Here is an 18,337-nt window from a genome sequence, read left to right as displayed (position 1 = left end):
ATTTTCTGCCACTATAAGACATTCCAAGTTTGTCTTATACTTTCCCTATTCCAGCCCTGCTTTCTTTAGCGGAAAATTATCTTAAAGCGAAGATTTGAGTGCTAAGTGTACTCAGTACCATTGTGGAGCCACTGGTCCCAGGCCATCTCAGTGGTCAGAGCTGGGGAATATCTGCATGTGTGTATATGTATACACATACCTATGTGCCCATGACATCTAAATTTATTTCTGTGTCCATATATTGAAAACCACGAATTTACACCATACCTCCAATTTCAGACTGACAACACAGGGTTCCTTTTGTTTTCTCCTTTTCCAAACTTGTAACTCCCTTCTCACATAGTGAGACATGTGGCTCCCATTAGGCTCAGTGGAACAACCCATATTGGTACAGATTTTCTTCCTCTTGTACATGCTTAAAATTGCTCATCAAAAAAAAAAGGTGAAATCACTTTTGGGGTACTTTTCCTGCTAGATATTTAAATAAGCATTTTTATTTCTCTCTCAACATGAAGAGTAGAACTATTCATTCCATATATAGATGGGTTCCTAAAGTTTTGCAAATTTATAGGCTTAAGCCAGCCAAACTCAGGCTACAAAGAACATTTTTTAATATATATTTTTAAAATGGAATATAGTTGATTTACAATGTTGCATTAGTTTCAGGTGTACAGCAAAGCAAATCAGTTATACATACACATGTATCCACTCTACAAAGAACTGTTTTATCCATAGAGTGCCCTGTGGGTATTGGCATATTTGTGCTGTGTTTACCATAGAGCCTGTGTATTATGAGAAAAGAAACGAGTTATTTGCCTAGTTCAGAGATATGAGGAAGAAGGGACTCTGATTACCCCCATCTTCTATTTCCATATTCTTTTCCCTGTGAATTGTAGCTAATTCATGGCTTTCATTATCACTATTCACAAGACTCTCAAATCTCCATCTTCTCTGGACCTCCACTCACATGTGAGCCTGGATTTCAAGTCTGTGATATAGCCCCAGAAATACATATTCTTTTAAGCATCCCTACTGATATTAATGCTAGCTTATAGCCAGCTAACTGCTTCTCACCTACAGAGAACACCGAGGGTTTCAAGTGCGAACCAAGCAGTAGTATTGCTTCTGTTCCTGGCTCAGCACCTGGGAAAGAAGGTAAGCCTCGGCAGTGGCCCTGGCTCCTGAGTTGATTGCAAAGAGTTGACTTTTTGGAGTGGTTTCATTAAAAGCATGCCTTAACATCAGGTCTCTCACTCACACAAAATAAGGGAGAGAAGAGGGTCTACTGGACCACGGATAATAACACCTGAGCTGGAATTATACCCAATCTTGATATTTCTTACCGAGGCTCATCTTCAGCAAGCAAGTACCTATGTAGTGCTGGTAGAAAATAGACAAAGGAATGGTCCCAATCCTGGGAAGAGGTAGAATTTTAAGGTAGGAAAAGGAACTTAACCAGAAAGTAAGAGTTTTAAACTTTTTTATTTTCTTCCCATAGTAATAACAGCTTAGCACTTTTCTCTTTGAGGGGAAAAAAGCTTTGAGTCATGAATGCTTTCTGCAGCTGGCTGCACCATATGCAGTATTCAAAAGACAAGAACTAGCTAATCATAGAGAACCAGCGGCAGCTTAACAGCCTCTGCTGGCTTCCAAAGGGCTTATAATTGAGTGCAGATGGTCCCGGCAGGATGGGTATGAATCCCTGCTGACTCCTCACATCCCAGAGGGCCAAGGGGGGCTCATGAAGCCTCCCAGCCCTGATTGTGCCCTCGTGGGGGCCACTGAGGAAGGAGGGGGAGGCAGGTGGTGTGAGAGCCTGCTGGCTGCCTTCTGCCCAGCCTTCCCTCGGCTGCGTGAACAGATCTTCGGACCGCAGAGTGTAGCTTTGATGAGTCTAGGGTCTCAAGATGACAGAAGTCCTGGGGTAAGGGAACAGGGTTGGGGGTTCTTTATAATCATTGGAAGAGCCTCATTGTGCAACCTGCAGGTGGCTGCAGGGCGCCAGAGCCTCACGGAGGAGGGATGTGGTGGGCATGCACAGACGGCTCCTTTCAGGGAGCATCCTCCTGGGGGTGGGGCCCTCACAGCTGGCCCGCCCTCTCCTTTCCCACTCTCTTTCCCATCTCTTTCCCAGCTTCTCTCTTTTTTTGGGGGGTGGGGTACGTGGGCTTCTCACTGTTGTGGCCTCTCCCGTTGCGGAGCACAGGCTCCGGATGCGCAGGCTCAGCGGGCATGGCTCACGGGGCCCAGCCGCTCCGCGGCATGTGGGGTCTTTCCGGACCGGGGCACGAGCCCGCGTCCGCTGCATCGGCAGGCGGCCTCTCAACCACTGCGCCACCAGGGAAGCCCCCAGCCTCTCTCTTTAAAGGAGTTATGGTAGTCATCCTTGCATCATTCACAAAAAGCTTTTCTGGCTTTTCTAGCTAAACAGAATTCTAAACTTCAGTCTCATTCAAAAAACTTTTCTAGCTAAGTCGAATTCTAAACAAATTTCAGTCTGCTCTTAATACCAGAGTCAGTGAATTGGGAGTAGATACACAGATAATCCAAAATTCATGTAGTCTTTGGAGAGGGAAAGGGAGAAGACAGCTCCCTCTCCTTTCCTTGGGGCCTAGCCATCCCTCCCACGTGAATCTACCACTTCTAGCTGACAGCACAAAGTGCATTTCTTTCTAAAGACTTGTATTTCTTCCTCTTATACCATATGCTCCAGCCAGAGCTGCAGTAAAATTCTATGTATCATGTCCTGTTTCTGAGCTGAACACGCGTTCCTATCCCCTCATCGTTTGCCTTGTTTCTGTGAGAGCCCTCCTTTCTTCAGATGTGGGAAGGAGTTCCCTCTGCATTGCTTGCATTTCAGTATAATTCCTGGATTTGCCTTTCACCTCTGGCCACGTTGCCATCATTCCTGTGGGAGGTGAGAACATGAGAAAGAACAGAGGTCTGGGCCTCAATCAAACGGGCCGGCTGTCTCAATCGTTAGAGTCCTACGTGCCAAAGGAGTCAGGGCTGAGAGTGGATTGCTACAAGGCTTGCTCGCCCTGCACAGAGAAATCTGAACCTGGTGGGCAGCTCCACCTAGGTGTCACCCTCACTGCTGGGAGGAACACCTGCACTTGCTTGTCCTCCTGGCTCCCACAGTGGGCGGGGGCATGGCACAGTCCTGGCCAGGTTGTCATGGTCTCCAGGCTTGGGCCTCTGCAGCTGGCTGGGACCGGTGGGAGCTGTAGCCTCGGCTGACACAGGGAAAGAAGGCAGTCTTTGCTGCTTGGCTGATTTGGAAGCTGTGCCGAATTCCTGCCCATCTGTTCTCCCAACTGAGCCAAGGCCAAAGCTGTCTAGCTCTTGCCAACTCAGGGAATGACATGGAGCCCTGTGTCCTGCAGCCCTCATTCTCACTGCCCTCTGCAGCCCCTCTCATCTGTCAGTTTGACTCCCCACAGAAATGGCCCTGGGCTCACAGCTGCTGTTTGCCCACAGATGTTCATGGGTTTTCTGCCTTGTATGTTCTCCATCATTTTTCAAAACCGGCCCCGAGCTGGGTGCTGGCACCGACATTACCACCAACCCACTGTGGCTCTGTGCAGGTCCTCCTGGCCACCTCTTAGCTTTCTTATCTTTATAAAGTGGGGTACAGTCTCCACTATCCTGACAGAGGGACATGAGAGAAAGTAGAAGAGACTGCTGTCGTTTGCCCTGTACTCGCCTCCTACTTCCCTAGTAAGAGGACCCTGGATTTTATTGGCTGACAAAGTGCCCAGTCCCCCTTGCGGTAGGGTGTGGCCAGGGAAAAGAGCCCTAACCTTGGGGCAGACGCTTAGGAGAGCTCTTTGAAACTGGTAGGAACACCACTTTTTCCTCTTGTTCTCCCCTTTTTCCTGCCTGCAACACAGAAGTGATGGTTGAAGCTCTAAAGGACAGAACTCTGTGCACAGAAGATGGTGGAGCCAAAAGACAGACGGAGCCTGGCTCTCAGGTCATATCCTGAAGCTGCCGCCCCAGCTCTACGTGGTCTCTCTTCACACTTTTCCGTGAAAACCTAAATCCCTCACTTGTTTCAGCCACTGAGGCCACGCTGTATTGTTGGCCTCAGGCTGAATTGCCAAGTCCTAACGGCTACAGAGGACAAAAATGGGATCACAAGTCCTGAAGTCCAAAGGCTCTGCCTATTCTTTCTTCTTTCTTCTTGTCTCTGCAGGAAGCAGCATAGACATTGTGCTTCAAGGTTGACGCCTGGCCATTTGGTGACAGTGCGGAGTGAGCGCTAAGACGTGTCTGGCTTTGTGTCATCACTTCCGTAATCTCCAGTCCAACTGGATCTTATAAGGATGAGGGAGGACATATGTCTTCTCATAGGGTTTATGGAAACTGATGGTAGCAGAAAAATAACTGGCAAGAAAACAGACTTCAATTCTCTGAAAGTTGGTGACCACCTGTTTTTCATTTCTCCAGGTGTATTTCAAAGCAAAATTAGGAAATGGGTCCGGATCCCCAGTTTGGTGGCAACTTAGAGGTCTTATGGTCCAATCTGCCGCTTGACCCCTGAGTCGCCTATAGGTTGTCTCTGAGAGGCCTTAAAAGCTTAAAAAAAAAAACAAAAACAGGACTGTCATACGGAGTGAAGTAAGTCAGAAAGAGAAAAACAAACATCATATATTAATACATATATGTGGAATCTAGAAAAATGGTATAGATGATCTTATGTGCAAAGCAGAAATAGAGACACGGATGTAGAGAGCAAATGTATGGTTACCAAGGGAGAAGGGGTGGTGGTGGGATGAATTGGGAGATTGGGGTTGACATGTATACACTTTTTTTTAATACTTTTTTAAACATCTTTATTGGAGTATAATTGCTTTACAATGGTGTGTTAGTTTCTGCTTTATAACAAAGTGAATCAGCTATACGTATACATATATCCCCATATCTCCTCCCTCTTGCGTCTCCCTCCCACCCTCCCTATCCCACCCCTCTAGGTGGTCTCGAAGCACCGAGCTGATCTCCCTGTGCTATGCGGCTGCTTCCCACTAGCTAGCTATTTTACATTTGGTAGTGTATATATGTCCATGCCACTCTCTCGCTTTGTCACAGCTTACCCTTCCCCCTCCCCGTGTCCTCAAGTCCATTCTCTACATCTGTGTCTTTATTCCTGTCCTGCTCCTAGGTTCTTTAGAACCATTTTTAAAAAAATTTTTTTTCTAGATTCCATATATATGTGTTAGCATACAGTATTTGTTTTTCTCTAGAGTCTCTAGGTCCATCCACCTCACTACAAATAAATCAATTTCGTTTCTTTTTATGGCTAATATTCCATTGGACATATATACACTTAATACTATGTATAAAATAGATAACTAATGAGAACATACTATATAGCACAAGGAACTCTACTCAATGCTGTGTGGTGACCTAAATGGGAAGAAAATCCAAAAAAGGGGATATATGTACATGTATAGCTGATTCACTTTGCTGTACAGCAGATACTAACACAACATTGTAAAGCAACTATGTGCCAATAAAAATTCATTAAAAAAAATAACAACTAGGATCTGAACCCAGGTAGTATGATTCCCCCAAACCCACATTGTTCTTCACTAGTTGATGCTTCTCTAAAACAAAAAAAAGCACTCAATAGATTGTAGCTATTATTATTACTACCTCTTTAAAAGGAGAGAGCTGAAATTGTTGAACTCTTAAAAAGAGGATTATAATACTTTCTTGGTGGTGGTAGCGTTGTTATAAACAAACACTAAATTGTTTTGTATGCCATCCTTCTGGATTGTATGACATTCTAAAGGGCGGTCTAGGCTTCTGAGAAGCTTAATGCCTCATATAGCAGATGATTATTGAAGGCATATTTTTAACTTGTTTGCTGCTCTGTTTATCCTTGGTCCATCGAGCTTTACCCAGGGAAATTTAATTCTTAATATCAGGCCAAATAAAAATTAAGAAGATACCTTTTCTTGAAACATGCACCTACACGGAAAAGCAGCATAAGAGTGTTTAAAGTCATGGACACTGAAGCAAGGCTCCCTGGGTTCAAATCTTTGCTTTGCTACTTTCTAGTGATTTTTATGAAATTCCTTAAACTCTCTGTGTCTCAGTAGCCACATCTGTAAAATGGGCTTATGGTAATAGTAATACCTGTCTCTAGAGTTGTTATAATAATTAAGTTACTTAATCCATGCAGGGCACTTAGAACTGCTTGGCACATAGCCACTGCTCAGTCAGTCTGAACTAGTATTACATACAGACCTGCCATCCCACCGTACAAAGCTAAAAGAAAACAAAGGAAAGTCGTGGGGCATCAACTTCTGTTTTGGGTTATTCTTGCCTATAAGCCTTATTCTTTTTAAGTGAGTGAAAAAGAAATTTTGAGAGTGAGGGCTTCAGAAAATAGCTGTGGGGATTTTACTCAGCAAATTCCAGGACTTAAGGACGAGGAAGTGTGACATTTTAATGAGTTATAAACACCAGGTGGTGCTGTAAACAAGTTCAGTAACAGGCTCTTCACCTCCCCTCTGGCTGCCTCTGGGCTGCCACTGCCCTGTGCCCTCTTGAGCTGAAGAGACCCAGAAACCCAAGCCTCTTCTTTTTCTTCTTCTTCTTTTTGAAACAATTCCAACACGTAGGAGATACGAAAATTCAAAGACAGTTACAAAAACTTGTGGTATAATTTAATTGTTTATAAGTTAACACCTTTTAAAAATGACTCCACAAATAACATGTTTATTTCAGGAAACAGTTTGTATAGAGCAGTGTACATTATGTTTTAAGAAATGGAAAATCACTACTAGGTGCAATCCATAATTAAACTCACAGATAACTGCTAAAAATTAACATTTTAAACACAAACCCCAAATTATAATAACTTGATGAATAACTTCCTTTGGAAATACAACCAAATTTGTATGTATGAGGCCCAAGTTAAATGGTCCCCTGCTTCCCCTTCACCAAGCTCTGGCTACACCTTTTGTGCAGAGAAAAGATTGGGGACATGACTTGGAATTCTGGTTGTCTGAACCTTCATTATAGGGGGCGGTCAGAGTTTTCCTCATAGAGAAAACTGCTGGGTACTTTCCTAGCCTCTTATCCACCCACCTCTTCCAGGCCTGGCTTGTCACTCACTACCTTCTTGAGACTGTCCATTTCCATACCTGCCCCAGAGCAGATGCCCTCCTAACACTTCCTCCCTCTTTGGTCCTCCTCTTGGGAACAGTATTTCCCAGACCAAAAGATAGCAGGAGGCCACGGGGAGAGAGCAGTAAGTTAATATTTATTGAACACCTCCTATGGGCCAGGAACTGTCCTGGGTGCTTTATCTGCATCATCTCATAACAACCGTAAACCTAGTATCTGTCACCATTTTTTTCATGTGGGGGAAACATGCTTGGAGAAATTAGATATCTAAGTCTTCCAAAGTTAAACAGCTAGTTAGTGGCCAATGCTGCATGTTTTTTCTGTCATCCCCATGTGATTGAGAAGGAGGTCAGGACTGGCGGCTCAGATGGAGATGAATCTGCAGGGGATTCTCAGTCTGTGGCCACGTCTGGTCCATTTTGTTAAGCACAGCAACTCTTAAGCATGAGCTCTTCTCTCTGACTCCCTTTCCCACGGCTTTACTTAGTTCAGGCCTTTGTTAGCCTCTTCCTGTGGTACAGTCCAGACTTTGGAACCTGCTAGCTTAGGCTTCAATCCCAGCTTTACCTTTTACTGGGTGTGTGACCTTTGTCAAGTTGCTTGCTTTTGTCTTACCTCAGTTTCCTTATTTGTAAGATGGAGATAATGACATCTTTCTTAGGGAGTAGAATTGTGGGGTTGAAATGAAACCACATAAGTACTTGTAGATCTCATCAAATCCCGTTCTCTCCCTTTTGCTTGGACTGCCTACTGATTCATCCATGCTACAAATATGTACTGTGCACCCACCATGTGCCAGGAATTCTTCTGGGCACTTAGGATAGACCTGCTTCCTGCACTTGGAGAATTAGAGTGCATGGGGGAGACAGAAAATAAACAACTAGAAGCTAGATAAAAATATCATTTCAGATGGTGCTAAATGCTGGAAGAAAATAGAGCAGGGTCAAGGGATAGAGCTCTTTGGCTATCCTGTTTCCTCTGCACAGAATGCCCTGTCGCCACTGTGGAACTCTTACCTTTCAAGACCCCCTTCAAATGATCCCCTCCGTGAAATCATCACGGCTCACTATCAAATTTAATCATGGCCTCTCTAGACTTTCCCATTGGCTGTCCAAATCTGTCTGTGGGACTGAGGACAAGTGCTCTGTCTTACTCCTTGTTGCACTTTCCAAACCGCTGTCCACCCTCAAGGAAAGCTCCTTGTATATACCGCAGAGGAGAGCTGACACTGTCACCCCGAGAAACTGCCTGATGTGCCAGTTTGCGAGTGGCAAATCCTCACGTGGAGAGAGAGAAAAGAAAGGGAGCAGACATCCTGGAACCTCTACGGGGGTCAAAGGAACAACCTTCCAAACAAATGGCAGAATGAAACATCCGCACTGTATGTATGGGTGTTTCTAGCAGGAGGGACACTGGTTCTCTTTTCTCGAAAAAGCCCAAGAAGGCTTCCTGCAGGAAGCTGGCTTTCTGGTAGCTACTGGAATGAAGGCCCTGTACATTAATGACACTGGGGGCTATGAGTCCACCTGACCCTCACTGACCCCCTTAGCCACCTGGGTCACCCATGCTCCAGCACCACAGTGGCAGATTCATCCTTTTTCATTAGGTACTCAGGGTCTGAGCACAGCTTCCCCCTGGGGTCCTAATCATTTCCTAGAAAAGTGGCCACCCTGCACCCTGGAATTGGAGGTTTTGCCTTTTTTCCTTTCCACCTCCAGCTACAAGGGGTGAGGAGGTGTGTTTGACAGGAGGAATGGATGTATCTACAACACCTGTCACAGAGTTCTTCCCAGCCACTGGGTGTGGGCAGGGAGGTGTCCTGGTTGTGTTCTATCTGTTATGAAACCTCAGGCAAAGACAGAATCAAGCTGTGCTGACTCAGCTCCCCTGGTCAGAAAAGCAGCTTGGGGCTCTTGGGCACAGAAAGGAATGTAACCCAGCAGCCATCGCTTGTAGGATTGCTTGGTGCCCCCCAGGAATCTGAGTTTAGAGGAAACACCAGCCGAGTCCTGGGCTTGCTCCCTCCATGATGGAATTCCAGCTGCACTGCCCCTGAGATCCAGCTCTCAAGAGAGGAAACTGTGGCAGTTTCCTTAAACTGCATCAAAACAAAGCAGTTTTGGTGACTTACCCAGATACTAATGTACGCTCTGTTTTCATTGCTGTAGATGTTCTTGCCAATTCCCACCAAGAATTTAGCATTCCTTTGTGTTTCTTTGCCTTGGGGAGCACTGGGGGGAAGGTGAAGCAGCATTTTCTAGGCCAAGAGAACTTTGTTGGCTGGTCCCGGAGGTAGAGGACATTGAGGCCGGGCTTGGAGGAAAAGAGGCAGAAGCAGCCAAAGGAAAAGAGTATTGAGGGGCTTCCCTGGTGGCGCAGTGGTTGAGAGTCTGCCTGCCGATGCAGGGGACACGGGTTCGTGCCCCGGTCCGGGAGGATCCCACATGCTGCGGAGCGGCTGGGCCCGTGAGCCATGGCCGCTGAGCCTGCGCGTCCGGAGCCTGTGCTCCGCAACGGGAGAGGCCACAACAGTGAGAGGCCCACGTACCGCAAAAAAAAAAAAAAAAAAAAAAAGTATTGAGGTCTTCTTCCAGACAGAGAAGGGTATTGCAAAGACCCCCTGTGCCCAAGCCTGGTCCAAAAGCAATGCAACTGCTCTCTTTCAGAGATCACGCAAGTCTGGAAAGTGAGCAGGTCAAAAGAGGCCAGAGTGACTGACAGCCAGTTCAGAAGGCCTTTCCTCGATGTTGTAGACTGTAAGATTCCGTAAGACCTTTGCATAAATCTGGAAAGGGGAGGCCCAGCTGTGACTGAGATTGAATTTCTAGGCAACTCAGAAGGATGAGGTTTAGTACAGATTCAATCTGTTTTGAAGAAATAAAATGAAATCTGATATTGTTTATAATTCTAAATTTTATGGAGCAGGGAATTCCCTGGCCGTCCAGTGGTTAGGACTCTGCGTTTTCACTGCCAGGGGCCTGGGTTTGATCTCTGGGGATTGGGGAACTAAGATCCCACAGGCCACGTGGCATGGCCAAAAATATAAAATAAATTTTATGGAGCAGAATGTATACTTGAATCAAAGTATTAGTATAGCACCCCATACACTCTTCCTGTGAGTGAACAATAGGGCAGAACTGGGAAGCAAAACCCCAAATGGGACTCAAGTAGCCTTATTCTCAGCCTTCTAAAAAAAGTAGGGGTGGGGAAGAATTAGGACCGAGGTGAGGAGAAAGGTGAGCAACAGACATTCTGGAATGGGGAGGTTTTAGTTTGCTAGGGCTGCCATAAAATGTCACAGACGGGGTGGCTTAAACAACAGATATTTATTTTCAATGCTGGAAGCTCAACATCCAAGATCAAGGTGTCTGCAGAGTTGATTTCTTCTGAGGCCTCTTTGGTTTGTAGGTGACTTTTTTCTCTGTGTCTTTGTATGGTCCCTCTGTGTTTGTCTGTGTCCTAATCTCTTCTTCTTCTTCTTTTTTTATACACCTTTATTAGAGTATAACTGCTTTACAATGTTGTGTTAGTTTCTGCTGTACAACAAAGTGAATCCGCTATATGTATGCATATATCCCTCAACTCCTCCCTCTTGAGCCTCCCTCCCACCCCTCTAGGTCATCACAAACCACCGAGCTGATCTCCCTGTGCTATGCAGCAGCTTCCCACTAGCTATCTATTTTACATTTGGTAGTGTATATATGTCAGCGCCACTCTCTTACTACATGCCAGCCTCCCCTTCCCCGCTGTGTCCTCAAATCCATTCTCTACACTGCGTCTTTATTCCTGCCCTGCCACTAGGTTCTCAGTACCATTTTTCTAGATTCCATATGTATGTGTTAGCATATGGTATTTGTTTTTCTCTTTCTGACTTACTTCACTCTGTATGACAGTCTCTAGGTCCATCCGCCTCACTACAAATAACTCAATTTCGTTTCTTTTTATGGCTGAGTAATATTCCATTGTATATATGTGCCACATCTTCTTTATCCATTCATCTGTCGATGGACACTTAGGTTGCTTCCATGTCCTGGCTATTGTAAATAGTACTGCAGGGAACATTGTGGTACATGTCTCATTTTGAATTATGGTTTTCTCGGGGTATATGCCCAGTAGTGAGAATGCTGGGTCAATTTTTAGTTTTTTAAGGAATTTGCATCCTATTTTCCATAGTGACTGTATTAATTTACATTCCCAACAACAGTGCAGGAGGGTTCCCTTTTCTCCACACCCTCTCCAGCATTTTTTGTACCTCTTCTTATAAAGACATGAATCGTAGTAGATTAGGGCCGACCTCAATAAAACCCATTTTATCTTAACCACCTTTTTAAAGGTTCTATCTCCAAATTAGTTACATCTTAAAGTACTTCAACAGTTAGGACTTCAACAGATGGATTTGGGGGGAAACGCAATTGGTATGAACGACATCTATGGGCTCCCCAGCAGATGGGGAGTGACCATGAGGAAGCATTCATTCTCCTGGCTCCTCCCTGATGGGCTGCTGATAGGCAGTGACTGCTTTCACTCTGAAAACCACAGACCCTGTTGGCCACCCTCTGCTACTACAGCCCACTCTCTGGATTCCCTCCTCTTGCCCTTGGGACACTCCACCTTGTTAATTTCCCCTAACCCTTCCTACACCTTTGTGAATAGACTTTTCATTGATCTCTCCTTCATAACTCATCTAAATGTTCCATGGTTTCCTCTCAGGACTCAGAACTTTCCTATGTGCTAAGTACTGCTATAAATATAAACATACATCTTCGCTTTTTTTTTTTTTTGCGGTACGCGGGCCTCTCACTGTTGTGGCCTCTCCCGTTGCAGAGCACAGGCTCCAGACGCGCAGGCTCAGCGGCCATGGCTCGCGGGCCCAGCCGCTCTGCGGCATGTGGGATCTTCCCGGACCCGGGCATGAACCCGTGTCCCCTGCATCGGCAGGTGGACTCTCAACCACTGCGCCACCAGGGAAGCCCCATCTTCCCTTTTTCATAAAAAGCTTTATTGAGATATAATTTATATACCATACAATTCACTCATTTAAAGTACACAATTCCATTGTTTTTAGAATATTCACAGATATGTGCAAACATCACCATGGTCATTTTTAGCACATTTCATCAACTTCACAAAGAAACCCCATATCCTTTAGCTATCAACTCCTTTAGCAACCCCCATCTGCCTCAGCCCTAAGCAACCACTAATCTACTTTCTGTAGATTTCCCTATTCTGGACATGTCATATGAAAATATTCATATAGTATGTGGTCTTTTGTGACTGGCTTCTTTCATGTACCCTAATGTTTTCAAGATTCTTCCACATTATAGCATGTGTCAATACTCCATTCCTTTTTGTGGCTGAATAATATTCCATTCTATGGTTATACCATCTTTTATTTATCCATTCGTCAGTTGATAGACATTTAGATAGTTTTCACCTTTTTGCTACCATGAATAGTGCTGCTATAAACATTCAGGTACAAGTTTTTTGTTTTCATTTCTCTTGGATTGGAATTGCTGAGTCATATGGTAAATCTACATTTAACCGTGTGAAGAACTGCCAGACTGTTTTCCAAAGGAGCTGCCCCATTTTGCATCTCTGATGTAATGTAATCAGATTTCTCTATATCCTCACCCACAATTGTTATTATCTAAACTTTTAATTCTAGCCATCCTAATGGGTGTGAAGTAGTAGCTCATCGTGGTTTTGATTTGCATTTTCCTCATACCTAATTATGCCGAACATCTTTCAATGTGCTTATTGGCATATATGTCTTCTTTTATGCTAACAACTAGTTTATGAGGTAAGTGGCTTATTAGCTCCATTTTACAGACGAGAAGACTGAGGCACAGTGAGGTGAAGTGACTTACCTAAAGTATACGGCTGGTGAGGGTTAGACTAGGATACGAACTCCAGCAGGCAGCTTTCATGTCCCTAACCATTACACAACACTGCCTTTGCATAAAAGAACAAGACCATTTGGGGGATAGCAGAGCATTAGGGCAGAATAGCCAAGGGACTTTTAAGAAGAGGAATATCTACTACTCACTTTTAAATAGTTTATATGCTGCATATAAATCTCTTTCATCTCCATCTGCGAATGGTTGTTTTATGGAAAGGGGACCAAGTTCTTTCATGTTTGGGTTAAAGCCAGGGTGAAAATAATAGAACAGTCATAAGATATAGGGCAGAGAACAAGAACTCAGCAGGGGCAGAAAGTTAGAGCCAGAGCTGAACAAGATCATATAGAGCCCCTAGTAATTCACAGAAATCTGGGAGAGGGCTCTCTCTTTGGAATAATCCAGGCAGTTCAAACAAACCTTATCTGGATCCGAAGGGACTGGGAGACCCCAGCTGGATGTCACTGATAAAGTAGTTTAATGGAAGTATGGCCAGATGTGTCTCCACCTCTTCCCCACTCTACCCCAACCCAGTCCTTAGCCTCTTATCCAAATGGACATGTGGGTGCCAAAGCGCACTCTTTCCTCCTTCTCTCTTTGTATCAACAGTGAACACACAGGCCTTTGTTTCCGACCTTGAAGAGACTGTACAATCAGCATCATTCTCTAAAATATTTCTCAAAGACGGGCCTATAAAAATTCAGAGACGTTAGGGCTTCCCTGGTGGCGCAGTGGTTGAGAGTCCGCCTGCCGATGCAGGAGACATGGGTTCGTGCCCCGGTCCAGGAGAATCCCACATGCTGCGGAGCAGCTGGGCCCGTGAGCCATGGCTGCTGGGCCTGCGCATCCAGAGCCTATGCTCTGCAACGGGAGAGGCCACAACAGTGAGAGGCCCACGTACCGCAAAAAAAAAATTCAGAGACGTTAGAGGACACCCCATTTAGAAGCTTTCTTCCCTTAAATTCATCCCAGGAATCTTCTCCCTTTTCGTCCAAGTACTCCCACCCCCACCCTACACACACACACACACACACACACACACACACACACACAAATACACACTCCTCCTGGTTCACTGCCACACTGCCTGATGATTCTCTCTGATTGAGAGGCTAAGCAAGGTAACAAGAAGGGAGGAATGAGGCTGTGAATCAAGTATATTTTCTGAATTTCCATCCTGTATCCCCAGCATCTGTCTGCTGATTTATCAAGAGAATCAGCGATGGTTTAGGAATGATGGACAGTCCTCGGAGGAAGCAGTGCCGGAAGCATGATGAGCAGAAATGCTGAACAACATGCTGGCTGGAGGGGAAATCAATCTCCGAGGCCGATTAGTTTGGGTGAGAGCCAAGAGAGGCAGAAACTTGTTACAGCTACACTCATCTTTCTTGCTACCTTTTTTTTCTAGATCCTAGAATAAAATTAGATTAGCCTCAGAGCTCAAGGTAGCTAACTGGTCTGAGCATATCATAGCAACGTCTCAACGTAGATGACTATTTAAAAATGCATAATATTCATCTTTCCAGTTCATCTGCAAGATATGTAAGGACAGGGCTCTGACCTATTTTCTGTAGTTCATGGAGTAACCAGTACAACGCTGGGCCCAAAAGGTCACTAAGCAACTTGCTGAAGTGAATTAGCTTCAAAGTAGAAACAAAAGGAACTTTCATTTTTTGAAAAACAAAAAGACTGTCTAATCTACCAGCTGAGTCTAATTCATTTTGATGCACAGAGAATAAGATGGATAATTATAAACAGGGAAGCCCGCAGTGAATTTTGGAGGGGGTGGGGTTCTATAAAATGTTAAAAAACATGACTGTCATACAGACGTATAGTCAAAGATTTATCTAATTCATTAGTGAGGGAACCAGCAGGATGACAAAGCCCAGTCAATCAAAGGAGGATACAAGGGACCGTTTCATATGATCCTTAAAAGAAAGGATGTGGAAGCAGGTTTGCAAAGAAGATGTAACTGGTTAGTGTCATGTATGGCAACAAGATCAGACCCTTTGAGGTTATGTTTTCTTTTTGAAAGAATTCATTTGCATTTCTACTGAATAGACGTCATTTGTAGCCTAGCAATAGTCTCAAGTTAACATCTAACTTTACAGAGTCTGGGCCCAAATCATTAGTAATTAGTAAGTCTAACTATAAGTTACCTCTCTTTGAGCATCAGATGACCCTTAGGTGGGCTTGTTAGACAATGTGATGGCATGACATTAAATGGCATGTGTAATATTTTTTTGTCTTATTTCTAAGCTTTAGATAATTTTTCTTTCTTTAATATTTATTTATTTGGCTGCATCAGGCCTTAGTTGCAGCACACAGGCTTCTCTCTAGTTGTAGCACGTGGGCTCTCTAGTTGTGGGGCACGGGCTTAGTTGCCCCATGGCGTGTGGGATCTTAGTTCCCTGACCGGGGATCAAACCCACGTCCCTTGCATTGGAAGGCGGATTCCTAACCACTGGACCACCACCAGGGAAGTCCCTAGGTAATTTTTCTTAATACACAGCTTCACTCCTTATAAGATACCATTTGCCTACAAATAAAGTCACCACACATGATCACATGTAAGCCTAGAAAATGTTTTTCAGAAGTTATCTAACCCAAACTTCAGACCCTCCCTACTTTCCCTGCCCTCACTCTTTTGCCATTTTCACACCTCCCTCCATGGTCTTTAGTTCATGGCAGTAACCACCCATGTGGAATGAAGAGACTTACCTCTCTCTGTCTGACTTATTTTAAGCCCTATTTACAAGCCAATATTTATAAGCCAATATTTCCTACTGTGGATGGGAATCACAGTTGTTAAGCAAGTGTTTGTTTTCTTTTGCTTTTTCCCTCACAGGCCAAAAGCCATTCCTTTGGATCCCACTCAAGTTTAGGTTGGCTGTGCCAATACCATCAACTACATTGACTATTTTTAGGCAGCGGTATCTGACAATGAGGGAATTGCTTGTTGGATGACTTGGAGTTTATCCCCGCCCTGTTGAACCAGGGTTAATAAACTCGGCAACAGAGCTTTGGAGGCGGAACTGTCCGCGTCCGAGGATATGGCTTGGGAAGAGCCCAAACTCGCCCTCTGCGGTGCCCTAACACCAGCCGAGACGGGTGAGGGGATTCGCACTGCTGTCAGTGCCACCTGCTCTACCAGCCAGGGATAAAAACAATAGCATTTCACCTGTTCAGCCCCCTTTGCTGTGAACCCTCCAGCCTCGTCATAGCCCTCCCTGATGGTTCCAGGAGACCCCAACGGGCGTCTCACATGCACACATAGAAGAGTCCTCTGGGTTATCACTAGCACTGGTCATTTTTTTCCAGTCCTGCCCCAGCCTGCTGGGCTGAGGTCTATCAGAGAGCTCGCTTATGCCCTTGAAGGCACCTGGAGGCAACCACAGGCCACCACTCATTGTGCCGAAGCCCCCGGCTGCAGGCCTATGAATCCCCTGTCTTACGCCCTCTTACCCCTGCCAGGTGCTGTGGAACCGCTCACTTAGTTTTAATTCTTTCCTTATTGCAGCCTTTCATCCTAGGACTCAGGCAGGTGTCCTTAGTGCATGGAGGGAGAAGCATCTGTGTGTCTCTCCTCCTCCCACATGGACTTATCCTTTGCTCCATAAGATGAACTCTTTCCTGGGAGACTCATGGGAAACCCCTCTTAGGAGGCCCAGTGCTATGATTCTCCAAACACGCCCAAGTTTGTCTGAATCCAGGCTGGACGAAGTTCAGGTTCAGGCTGAGACCCCATTACTCCTTCAAATGGACACACATGGGAAAATAGGACATCACCCAGCAGCTCTGAGAGGCTCAGGAATGTTTCCCTGGCAAAGCAGAGGAACACGGGACAGTTTCCTACCTCTTCTGACTCATATCTCTAAAGTGAGCTCTTGTTACTCAGGTGAAGAAAAAGCGAGGTAATGAAGAAGAGATACAGGGCAGTGGAGACCCAGAGCATCGTGTCAACTGGGTTGTTAACAAGTCTGGGCAAGTCATTTCCTCTCCCTGGCCTCACTGCCCTCACATGTAAAATCAGAGTGGTGCTCCGTCTAGATCAGGGGTTGGCAAACCTTTCCTGTAAAGGGCCAGATAAATATTTTAGGCTTTGTGGGTCATACAGTCTCTGTCATAACGACTCAAACCTGCAGTTGTAGCACAAAAGCAGCTACATATGGACAGCATATGGCTGCATTCCAACAAAATATGATTTATAGAAACAGGCAGTGGACTGGATTTGACCCGCAGGCCATAGTTTGTCAACCCTCGGTCTAGGTGGTCTCCAAAGTCTCTTTAAGTTTCAACAGTTCCTTTAGGTTAGAAGTGAATTACTTCGATACCAGACACCAATACATTTAAATGTAAGATCCCAAATGTAAGAACACCACCAGTTTACTTGTTTTTTAGATAACACCTTTTCTTTTGTCTTCCCCAGTGATGAACTGAATTTCAGCTGCATTTATGAAGAGCCTAGAATGTGCCAGGAGGTGCTCATGCTGTAGGGGAATCTAACGATATAATGACTAAATTGTACACCTCAAGTTATTCACAGTGTAATGAAAGAGATAATCAAGTAATTACATAATTACAAAACATTACAATTATTGCGATAATTGTGCTATAATCAGTTATCGAGACAAATCAAGTTCCATTACATCTCAGTTTCAGAGGATAGAGGGGACCGGGTTCAAGGACTTTGCAATGTCACACATGTAGGATATACAGAAAATCAGGTGGCTGGACCACCTGAAGTGCGTTCCTGTGAGAACTGATGGTCGTGATTTCTCAGAGAAGTCCTGACTCAGGCTGGGACTGGTCCACAGAGCCATGTCATGACAGATTGCACTTGAGTTGCACTTGAGGCCTGAGGGGCGGCCAGTGGAGGTGAAAGTCAGACTTTCTGTAGGTGATGAGTAGCCTAGGGTACAGAACGCGTGAAGGGAACCTCTCATTTTGGAATGCGTCCACGACATTACATATAAATGGGAAATAGTGGCGAGAGTGTGTGTCAACACTCACGGGGCACCGTCCCCGGCTCCACAAAGCTTTGTATTTCTTGTTATGCTTCTTTTTTCAGGGAGTTGAAGTGTTGCTAGAGGAGATGCTTAGACCACAAGCAAGATATTGTGCCAAGATTTCTGTCTTTGACATATTTATTTCTAAAATGTCATCATGACTTGATATATCCTTTCCATAAAACGTGCAATAAACTCAGCATGCCTTTGACAGTGTGGCTAGAGGATCCAAAGTCTTATCTTAGCCAAGTCTTCAATGGCCACATGCATGTCATTGGAGGAGCAACAGTG

The 18,337-nt window shown here is 44.9% G+C and overlaps 1 protein-coding gene across 3 annotated transcripts in view; it reads left to right on the top strand.

The window, feature by feature from the left end:
• The window catches only part of UTP25 (UTP25 small subunit processor component), a 49,269-nt gene extending 31,027 nt beyond the window's left edge, over window positions 1-18,242 (top strand). Inside the window, exons 13-14 of one of the 3 annotated variants that reach the window (XR_004350980.1) lie at window positions 14,227-14,377; window positions 18,109-18,236. Coding sequence is in view for 2 of the 3 variants with exons in the window: in XM_032639062.1 (XP_032494953.1) it covers window positions 14,227-14,311 (85 nt within the window). In the remaining variant the exon portion in view is untranslated. Of the gene's footprint in view, window positions 1-14,226; window positions 15,276-18,108 lie in introns of those variants that run through there. The other 2 variants (XM_032639077.1, XM_032639062.1) reach the window with 2 other exon arrangements.
• Window positions 18,243-18,337: the final 95 nt, after the last annotated feature.

Source organism: Phocoena sinus, chromosome 1, assembly GCF_008692025.1.
Source record: "Phocoena sinus isolate mPhoSin1 chromosome 1, mPhoSin1.pri, whole genome shotgun sequence".
Classification (NCBI taxonomy): Eukaryota; Metazoa; Chordata; class Mammalia; order Artiodactyla; family Phocoenidae; genus Phocoena; species Phocoena sinus.
Note: the sequence above shows the minus strand (reverse complement) of the source record. Positions and strands in the feature narration are given on the sequence as shown.